Genomic DNA, 10751 nt, shown 5'->3' on the forward strand with positions numbered 1-10751 from the left:
TATCCCCTCGCTACTCTTAAGACGGAAGGAAGAATACAGTGTTGAAGAAGAAAAAGAGAACAAAGAATATGTGAGGTGAAGTAGAATGAACAAGGGGCAACTCGCTGCTGACTCATGGGCTGCTCCTGCCGTCTCAAAAGAACTTGGCCATGGCCCTGCTTAAATCGATAAAGTCGACGGGTTTTGTCACGTAGTCGCTGAAACCCGCCGCAACACATTTTTCTTGCACATCAGACATGACATTAGCTGACAGTGCAATAATTGGCAGCTTGGGCAAACTCGACAGCTTCTCCCATTCTCGTATTTCACGGCATGCCTGGTAGCCGTCTTTCCGCGGCATATGGAGGTCACACTTGCATAATACGTTAGCTTTCGACTCGGCACATTTTGTTTCGCCCTGCAGTAACTTACCAGAATCAGGGAGTAGTAGCTATGAGGCTTGGACAAGACAATTTCCGTGCACTCGACGCCGTCAACAGCAACCTCGACCTCGACTCCAATCTTCTTCAAATACTTGTTCAACACCTTCTGATTCACAGGATTGTCCTCCACAAGCAGCACTCTGTACCCCTTGTTGCCCATGCGCTTCTCAATCTCTTGGTAACTGGCCTTTTGATTCTCAACCATCTGTTGCGCCGTAGATCGGTTTCTGTCCGTGCTGAGATCTCGTACTTTTTCCGGGTCGAAAATGACTGCGAATCGCGACGGCTTGACAGGCTTGTATATAAAGGTAACGAGATTCTCTGACAAGAAACGCTCGTGCTTCGTATCGGCAGCTAGCTTCTGAACGGCCTGTCGTTGTACAGAGTCACAGAGAATCACAATGGTGGTTCCCTCGATTTTCTGCGACTTGGTAATTCGATCCATGACATCAATGATGGCTTCGGCAGACGCCAAGTTGAGAACGATGTGAGTAAATCGCATGGCATCTTCGCCGCCAAGGAAAGGCTCCGCGTCTTCGATGGAAGCAATGGCCGTAATCCGATGAGGAACGTCCTTGGGTAGCGTCATTTCAATGTGTTGCGTCGTTGCTTCGCGGCTGTGGTGCTGCGCGCAGATGATCAAGATTGAGTACAGTGGTGGGCGCAAGTCACTCTTTGGCCGAGGGCTGCCAACCTCTGACGTTGACGGTCTCGACGGCGACCCTCTGTCCACGGCCATTTCCAATTTCATTTGGGACAAGTCCTGTCCGCTGGCCTTGGCTGCCTCACTAAACCGAGCCAGACCGGAATGGCAAGATGCACTCGAGGGGGGGCCAGTGAGATATCTCGGAGGGCGACTCGGAGGTTCCAGGCTACCACTTGCACAGGCGGATACGGGGGATGCAGAGTCTATTCCCTTAGGATTTGCCCCTTCTTCTTCTCCTTCCCTTGAGCTACTACTACTGCCTCGCAACTCTTCAACCGCGGAAAGTCCTGTAGTTTGATGGTTAACATTTTCGGACGATCCTTGTCTTGATCCAGTGGAGGCGGTTGATCCAGGACTAATTGGGATGTTGGGATGGTCTTCGGGCGATGGCAAGGTAAATCGAGCAGTGAATGTAAACGTTGACCCTTTGCCAGGAATAGCCGTGCCTTCCATCTTGCCACCATGAAGCTCAACAAGTTGTCGAGAAATCACCAGTCCCAGGCCGCTTCCGCCATGTTGCCTGGTGCTGCTTCCGTCTATCTGGCTAAACGGCTTAAAGATCAGTTCTGCCTCCTCCTTTGTGAAGCCCCTGCCTGTATCGGTAATGGCAAATTGAAGCATAATTTCATTCTCGTTGCAAACTGCCGGGTCCTCTTCGGTATACACTCTGCACCGGCTAAACACTTCGCCCTCGGCCGTAAATTTGATTGCATTTCCAATAACATTGAGCAGGACTTGGCGAATTCGAACCTTGTCGCCCTTTACCCACGCAGGCACATCTGCTTCGACAAGGTAGTTCAGCTCGAGGCGCTTGGCAATGGCCATGGTTGATACGAGTTCGTTCACGTCCTCAATCAGAGACCGCGTGTGGAACCACTCGTACTTTAGCTTCATCATGCCGGCGTCTACCTTTGACAGGTCTAAAATGTCATTAATAATCATGATCAGGCTGTTGGCGCTGGTCTGAATTGTATTGGTGTAGTCTCTTTGCTCCTCGTTGAGCGTTGTGTCCTGCAAAAAGCTCACCATGCCCGAGATACCAATGAGAGGTGTTCGAATCTCGTGAGACATGTTGCTCAGAAACCGACCTTTGGATTCCATGGCTTCCTTGAGCTTGGCCTCCAGAAGCTTGTGATCATTAATGTCGGTAGCAGAGCCAAAATAAGAACTGGCTCCCCGTCCGAAATCAAACGTGTCGATTTCGACGCAACGAATGAGGTGCCATCGGTACTCGCCAGTCTTAGACCGCAGTCGGACCTCGGTAGTGTATGACAACCTGCCACTTGTATCCGTCGTCACCTTGATTATGCCCTTTCGTGCGAGTTCTGTGAGCTCGGCGGATGGGAGGGAGTAGATGGACTCGGAACCGGAGCTGCTGGCTCTGGACAGCGCAGGCTGCACGTTTCGCATTCCTGACTTGCCAACAGCTGGCTGCTGCTGCACATTGCGCGCCGTTGGCGTAGTCTGGGTTCCCGACGACGATGCTCCACCGTGGCCCTTTTCTTCCGGAGGTGATTGTGCGTCATTCAAAGGCTGACCTCCGTGCTCAATTGGAATCCGACATCTCGCTAGATCATCAGGGTGTACGTGGTCCATGAACCCAAGACCGAGCGAATCCTCAAAGCTCTGCCCGGTGTAGGACAGCCACTGGTCATTGGCAAACGTAATGGCGTCATCCTCGGTGGCCGTAAAGATGATTTGTGGGATAAGGTTTGCGAGCAGTCGGTGTTTGGCCTCGGAAGCCTCGATTTCTTCTTGTCGAGCAGCCTTTAGCTCGGCAATATGCTGGTCATGAATGTCCATATACGAGCCCAGGAATTGCATGATGACTCCTCTCTTGTCCTTTGACGCCACAGCGCGGGCATAGAACCAACGGTATGCACCATCAAATCTCTTTATACGGACGGATCTTGAAAACTGCTCGCCTGTACGAAGCGAGTGGCCCCAGGCTTTGAGATAGCCCGCTCGGTCATCGGGATGAATGCTCCCCCATGGATCAGCCGACAGGTCTGCTACCGTCTGCCCACGATATGACAAGAAGCGACTATTCACCCACACAGTCTCGCCTGTTTGGGGCAATGACACAAAGACATGGGCAGGCAGCGAGTCTAGTATGAGACCCTTTAACCTATCGGATGGAGGTGGCATGTCTCCAGCCATGGACGTCAACGAGCCGCTACGCGGTGGTACGGCTGGGGTGGGAGGCAGTCTAGCCGACAAACTAGAGCTCGGAGGCAGCGATTGGAATGTTGAAGAAAAGTCGGCGCCGTAGCTATGCAACACACTGTGACCATAGTGAGATGCGTCGTTGTTGGTATTGAGGTCTGCCTTGCCTCCGTCCTCGGCCTTGTCGCTCACCAGCTCAGAAGCGCCGCCACCACTACTACTCAGGGCACCGGCGTCCTCCTCGTCCTCTTCCTCCTCCTTTTGGGGTTTCGTCATGGAATCTTCAGATTCGAAATAGCCTCTTTCCACCACTTGCTGCTGGGGGCTAGAAGCCGCCTCATTCCCAAATCGAACTCCAGCGAGAGACAAATGCCTTTTCTCGCTGGGGGAGCTATCTTTGGAGACAGTTCGCGGCCGTTGAGTCGCCGAATTCGACGCCTCCTTTACTACTAGTCTTTGCTTGGTTGCGAAATAGCTCTCTAGGGCTTGTGAACCTGACGGACTACCAAGAGGTTGGCGCCGGTCAACAAGATGATTCAGCGAGCCGTGTTCCCAGCCAGGTGTAACCAATGGTGAGGCAGTTGTACTTTTCGAGATGGCCGAATAGTCGCTGGGACTGGTAATGCTTCCTCCAAGAGAGTTCTGATGAACAAGAGCCTGCGCCGATGCCAGAAACGCGCCACCGTCGACATGGCTTCCGAACGGGGCAACCGCCCCGAAGCCGGTTGTCGAAGGCCGTCGTCGTCGAAGGCCGGCTAATTCGGTTTCAAGGTTGCTGTAATGACGACAAAGCGAGAAAGAAGTGGCCATGTGCGGCGCCAGGTTTTCTAAAGAGTGCCTCAGATTGGAAGGATAAGGTATAATCGGGCTAAGGATGGAGAGGACAGCAATGGGGGACGATCGGCTTCGTTTTACTTGTTCGGGAGAGACTTGGTCGGCCTCAGCGCTTACATGCCGCTCATCCCTGCTTCGTAAATGTGACTTTTGTTCAAGCGCCGCCGTATCAAGCTTGAATGACCGCGTTGGCTTGGAGAGAAGGACGTGGGTCAGGGGTATGTGAAGGACAGTCCAAGAATTATCGACGCCAATCGCTTCCGGCGGACGCATTCCTGTGTAGCTTGTGGGGGGTGAGCCGGGGTTAAAAGAGTCTTCGTCGACCATGGCATCTGTGAAGAAGGGGTTCTCCTTTGGGTCGGCTCGAACGGCGGGAGACGGAGCTGGTGATTGGGACCAAGGGGACGGCGGCGCTTGTTCGTACTCCTCATACTTTGGGGTTGGTGGCCGGGGATCCTCGTCGTCCAATGACGATGATATAGTGGTCGTTTTGAGCTTGTCGCCAACATGATTATTACCCATACCCTTGGACTGTGTTGTTCCTGCGAAAATCGTCGACAATTTTGACACGGACTCGGTTCGCGGTCTTTTGATTCTCTTGGAATCTGCACTGCTTCCCTTGGAAGCTGGCTTCTGTTCAACGGTCTGCTTAGGGTCGGGCTTTGTTCTGGGAAGGTATGGATATGTTCGAGTTAGAGCCACGGGTCGACCACGCTCGAGCACTCGCATAACACCGGTATGGTCAATTAGGGGATCAGCTTCATAATCCAGGGCTTGCAGAACAGGCAGGACCTGTCCCTGGCCTTCGTAGCGGGCCATGAACGGGGCCTCCCAGCTGGGGATTGCCTGCTGAGTCTCGGCCGTGGCGTCATGCTCATCCAGAGCGTCTTTATTCAACTTGGTGTAGTCATCATGAAGCTCTGCCGCGACCCGCGGTGAAGGATACTGCGTCTTACTTCTCGATAAATTAGTCGGTCTTTTCGGCGGCGGCATTATTGAGTTCTGGTCCAACGATTTGTGTTTGTTTTCCTCAAAGGCGGTATATGAGTGGCGGCTCCGCAACCCTGGCCGGGGGGCTGCAGTAGAGGGCGAGTCTGCGGTTCTATCGTCAAACGCCGCTGCCCCATCGGAAGCACTACTCGCCTTTGCCAGGTAGCCGAGGCTCAGCTCGTCTTCTTGATGCTCATTGTATGTGGCTTTTTGACCCCAAGGAACATTTTCAATGTCAGTCGTGTCGGCAGGAATGGCCAGCGTCACTCGCTCTGCTTTGTAGATGTCCCTCATGATTTGTACCACTGTATTCCACCACGCATCTAACCCAGGCTCAGCAGACAGCATCAGAGACAAGTCGTAGAGGTTCGGAGAGGGGAAATCGAAACCATGAGGATTCTCGGAGGCAGCTCCTGGCGGCTCAAACGCGACATTCGATGCTGGCGTGGATGACTCTGATGAAACCTTGTCCAGCAAACCGCGGTATTCCAAGGGCGACTGGAATTGTTGCCGTGATAACGGACTCGCCGTCGGTTGGTAGGGAACCCATTTGGACGACGTTTGATGGGAAGGAAATCTGGCCATTCGGGGAAAGGGGTACGAAGGTGTTTGTGCGACTGCTGCCGGGGTCATGGTGCCGCGGACGGTGTTGCCAGACTCGGTCGAGGTGGTGGTGAGCGCCGCCGTGAGCATTGGCGGAGAAGACATGCCTGCTGCTTCTTCTAGGATGGGAGAAACTCGGGTCTTTTCCGACTGCGTCATGAGCAGACCTTTGAGTGAGAGTTCGCGGATCTCCTGGTCCCGAGCCAGCCTGGCGCGATATTCATTGAGCTGTTGCTGCGAAGTAGCCAGGACTGCTGCTGGAGGATGGTTGCCCAAATCCGTGCCTGCAGGCGACCAGTTGTCTTCTGCTGCCGTGTGAGGAGCGATGGCTTCGTCGCCATGGACTCGTCGTTCCTTTGAGCTCTGCCACTCTCGCAGGCCCCTGCCCGACAGTTCGGACGCTGAAGAGAAGGGGTAGCTGGAGCGGCGTTGAGCCATTCTAGTACGTGCATGCCCAGTGGAAATGTGTGCGGCGTCTTCTGCTTCTGCTTCTGCTTCTTCTACTAATACAAACTTGCCCACAATCACTCCATCTCTGGTGATACCACTCCCAGCAGCTAACTTGCGAGTCGTGGGCGATCTATGCGGCGGAGACGGAGGAGAAGCTGGGTTGACGGCGGCCACAGTGGAAGCCTCTGCGGTGGCACGCGTCGAGTCGGGCGTCGTCGAGTCGACACAAGTCGAGGGCGAGATATAGTAGTTAATGTCCAGGGGAGGAGAGTCAAGGCTGTGCATGCCTCATATAAGAAGGCTCGTGATTGGTAGTTATGAGGTCAGTTCGGTGGGCGGCAGTGTGCATGAGGTCAGAGGCGGGTATATGTAAGTAGGCCGTTTTGTATGCACAAACGTCAATAAGGCTCGCAACGGCCGGGATTTGCAGCTGCTTCTGCTGTCAGCACAGTCAACCGGTCCAGCTGTCTTGCACAACCGACGACAAGAGGCACCCACGGGCAATTCTCGTGATGTTCTCCGGTGCCAAGTGCGGACAACTCTGGTCAGTAAATCCGTCACCGCCCAAAGCCTTGGAGGTCGCCGGTAGGCCGGGAGTTGCTAAAGAGAACAAACGGTGAGGAAGGCTGTCAGGAAAGACAGGCAATGCAAGCGCAGAGGGAGCGGGTTAGCGCAACAGGCGAGACGTCAGACGACCGAAGACAGACGTCACGTCACCAGGCCGTAGAAGGCTGGACGAGTAACAATGAAGGGGGAGGGAGGTCGGCAGAGAGCAGTCTGGCACCGTGCCCGTGCCCGTCAACACTGGGGTCGAGGGGGCTTCGAGGACTGCCTAGGGCCTTGGTGCTTTGGTGCTTAGAGTCAATGACCGAGGGACTGCACTTGAGACTTGATTGAGCAGAAGCCACGAGCTCGAGAGCAGCAAAAGCGCGAGGTTGTGCAACTTTGCAAGTGACTCGGTTGACGCAAAAATGGACACAAGGATGGCCACAACGTCAGGCTGCGTCCTCGGAAGCCCTCAAGCGCTGCAAGTGGGCCAGCGGACAGGCGGGCAGGCGGGCGACTGTGCTCAGTGGTGCATCTGCATGACAAGGGGGTGCCCGGGGGGCCGTCGAGGCGCTTGAGTGCTCTGATGCTCCTCGGGCCTTTTCACCGGGCCAAGAAGGTCAGCAAAAAGAGGCCATATGTCGGTACAACTGACAGACTCTGTCCATGGCCTGGGAGGTTTTTTTGTTTTGTTTTTCAAAAACGTAAACTGAATACTACACATATTTATACATAAATAATTCATTAATCAAATGGCTCTTCATCTATCCGCCCGCGTCGCTACGCGCGTAGGCCCGGCGCGCAAATACACCAAGAACCTGTCCGCCGTTTCGATTTTGTCACTTTTTCTTTCCAAGGATCGTCTCCAACCCTGGAGAGACAGACGTCAACTGCCTAAGTGGCCGTCGCCAGGAGAAGCGACCGGGGGGGCAACTATGACGTAGGTGACGGCACGGACCAGTGGGCGATTGAATTAATTCCAGAGGTCCATGGCCAGGGCCTAAGGCCAGCCAAAGCCCTCCGTTACCACACCGCCCAATCAGCTCGTTCATATCTCGCACATCCCCATCACCACAGCCCAGGGGGGGGGAGGGTTAGGGGGCCAAAATGGAAGCCACATTCTCCTCCGTTGTCCCATACCAGACCCAAAAAAAAACCAGTTCGTCACTCACGTCCCTGTCACCCACGCAAAGCAATTCAGTAGCCACACTCTCCTCGACCATGTTGGCCAGCAATCCAGGCGAGAGTCCAGGGCCTAAACTGGTCAGACATCGTTAGTGCCGTCGCTGTCGTTGCCCCTGCGGCCATTGTAAAAGTACCATTACTAGTAGTACGTACTACCAGTTGACACATGTGCACTCCGAACAAAACAACAGGAACAACGGGGGCTGCCTGAAATTCCTGGGCCATGACAGCATCTACCGAGTGCATTCTCCTTGTTCTTTAATTTTACTTGATTACTCCGTATTGCAGCCATAATCTATCTTCCAACTTTTCTCGCCCTCCCCGCCATACTTCCACCGCAACTCCACATATCAGGTCAACAATCATGTACGGAACATGCTCCGTATTGTAGGCACTGATGCTTCTCCATCAAAAACTTATGAACAACTGGCTAATAATGTTCCAATCAGCAAACCCGAGCTCGTTGATCTCAAGTCGTGTTCCGAGTTTTCCTCTCTATGGCGAATGCAACGTCTGGGCCTATCATGTCCAAGCAACCAGTCAGCAATCGTCAAAGACAATGTGAGCGTCTAGCCCAATGACTGGCCGACTAGTCCGGGGTCCAAAGAAGAGCGTTGGAGCTTTCAACAAGGCATGCTAGTAGGTCACCCAGTCGCAAAATCAATGCACGTCGAGTCGTCGAGTTTTCCTGATCCGGCGCCCTCTGTAGGAAATGCAGCATCAAACATCGACCAAGCTGCAGACGTACCGCCTGGCAATAAATAAATAAAAAAACATGGGTCCGAAATCTCGGCGCTGCTTCGAAGCTATTTGGCCTTGGCAAAGTAGTGTAATTGATATGGCTTCTCCTCTTCCAGAAACCGCTGAAAAGGAGGACTCGTCGTCTCGAAGGTTCGACTGGATTCGGCGCCTCCTGGATTCTCGGGTCGTTTCAACTGGGCCTTGAAGACTCTTGGTCAGAACTGGGCTTTGCGGCTGTCCCGTGCATCTCCATCAACTGGTCCTCGTCATCACGAGCTCTTCACGCTAGTTTTCCAAACCCCACGCGCCAGAAAACCCAAGCCTACGGATTAAAGCCTGATGGTCCGTTGCCATGCAGCCCAAGGCCCACGCGCCGGGAAACTTAGAGGTTCCCCTAGACTTCATGACCCATTCAACGGTGGCTCACTAGGAGCTTTTATTATGCTGCGGAGTGCTTAATTTGCAACTCTAGCTATTAGTTGCCGGCTCAGCGTCGAGTCAAAGACCGTTCCCCGGTGCAAGGTGGCCGGCGAACTACCAGGAGCCCTGTCAGGATTGTATCGGCTAACATCAGGTATACACACATCCCAGCACAACAGTGCAGCAGGCGATGTAAATGTACTTTCGGGGGGCTACGAATTACGTACGCCTCTCTCCCCACATCTCACCGATTCATCCCTCACGACACGTGCAAGCAGGAGGCAGCGTCGAGAGGCTGTGCACGTTTGTATCACAACATGACTTCAGCCCTGTTGTTGAATGCCACTGCAAATCCAAGGCCCGTACAAATGATGATTGCTATGGCGATGGCAAAACGCCCCATCCCTAGGCGGAGCATTCTCAGCTGGGTAGCTACCGGCGAACCAAGCAACTGGCAATTGACGAATTCACAAAGATGTCTTTCTAATACCCAGTGATGTGGTGAGATGCGAAACTCGGTGGATCTTATCAGTCTGTCTGGACCTCAGGTCTGTCTGTGTACGGAGTATAGATACGTCCTCCCTGCTCTGCCGCGTTAGGGGTGGGAAGTGTCTGACGCCAGCAAATGGCGCCTAAATGCCGAGTTACACCAAAAATAGCAACTAGCCAAGACATACTCCGTACCAAGATGTCGAAATGCTTCGTCTCGGCCCTTGCCTCAAAACGGTGCGCAGTCACGCAGTCACGTCGTGTCACGTTTCGGCCGCGTTGATTGTTTGCCATGGAGACGACATTTGGAACCAATTTCCGAACTGCCTCCACCTGGTGGCCTGTTTGTGCGGCTGCACCGGAACCAGCCAGCTTTCAAATGTTCAAATCGGCGATTGGATTCAGCGCTTGCGCCTGCCCGCGTTGGCGAAGCCGGTGTAGTAGGGCTGCAGCTGGGAGGTATAGTACTACTATCGCAATTGATACGAGTATATTGAAAAAGCAAGGAGTGCCGACAACCAACCGACTGGAATTCCCCAGATAACCGCCATGGCGTCGGCTGCACTCGACCGATGCCGGCCAGGGAGGGAGAGATGAATGCTGCAAGCCACCAAGTAACGCTTGCCGGCTAGCCGGCTAGCACCAGACGTCTTTGATACATACATGTCACCTATAACATTAGGGGCGCGGAGATGGCATCCGAGGCAAAAACGCGGGCATTTGCGCGATGTCGGATGCAGAGCTTGACAAGTCGTCTGCAACAGAGCAAATCCAAGCCGGTATGCACGACGCCAACTTGAGACTGGCCTTCCCCGCACGAGATCAAGTTGTTGTTATTAATGATGAGCAAGCAGAACACCACACACATGCAGATTGCCGCGTCTTCACCAGACCAACAAGTCAGAAGATAGGGGTCCCTTGCTCGTGTAACCCCGAGGTACACGAACGAACATCGCTTGGCGATACATCCATTACGAAATGAAATGAATCTATCCCTGAGGCCAAGGAGACGCGAAGGAGGTGCCACGAGCGTGGCCGTCTGTCCGAGTCTTCTATGACACGACTGGTTTTCGTTTGGGAATACTATTGACCGCGTTCTTTTCTTTTCTTTTCTTTTTCGATTGCCGCGCGCGTGGCTGAAGCGTCGACCTAGCATCTTGAAGTACCCCGTTCGGTATTGGGGGGAGGGGGAGGGGGAG

At 53.7% G+C, this 10751-nt stretch overlaps 1 protein-coding gene across 1 annotated transcript; it reads right to left on the minus strand.

Moving 5' to 3' along the window:
• Window positions 1–133: 133 nt before the first annotated feature.
• On the minus strand, window positions 134–6456 carry MAA_08810 (ATPase-like, ATP-binding domain protein; the record flags this gene model as incomplete). Its single annotated transcript, XM_007826808.2, has 2 exons — window positions 134–352; window positions 412–6456. The coding sequence occupies 2 exons, from the start codon at window positions 6454–6456 to the stop codon at window positions 134–136; spliced, it is 6264 nt and encodes a 2087-aa protein (XP_007824999.2).
• Window positions 6457–10751: the final 4295 nt, after the last annotated feature.

Source organism: Metarhizium robertsii (assembly GCF_000187425.2).
Source record: "Metarhizium robertsii ARSEF 23 chromosome Unknown MAA_Scf_1, whole genome shotgun sequence".
Lineage (NCBI taxonomy): Eukaryota > Fungi > Ascomycota > Sordariomycetes > Hypocreales > Clavicipitaceae > Metarhizium > Metarhizium robertsii.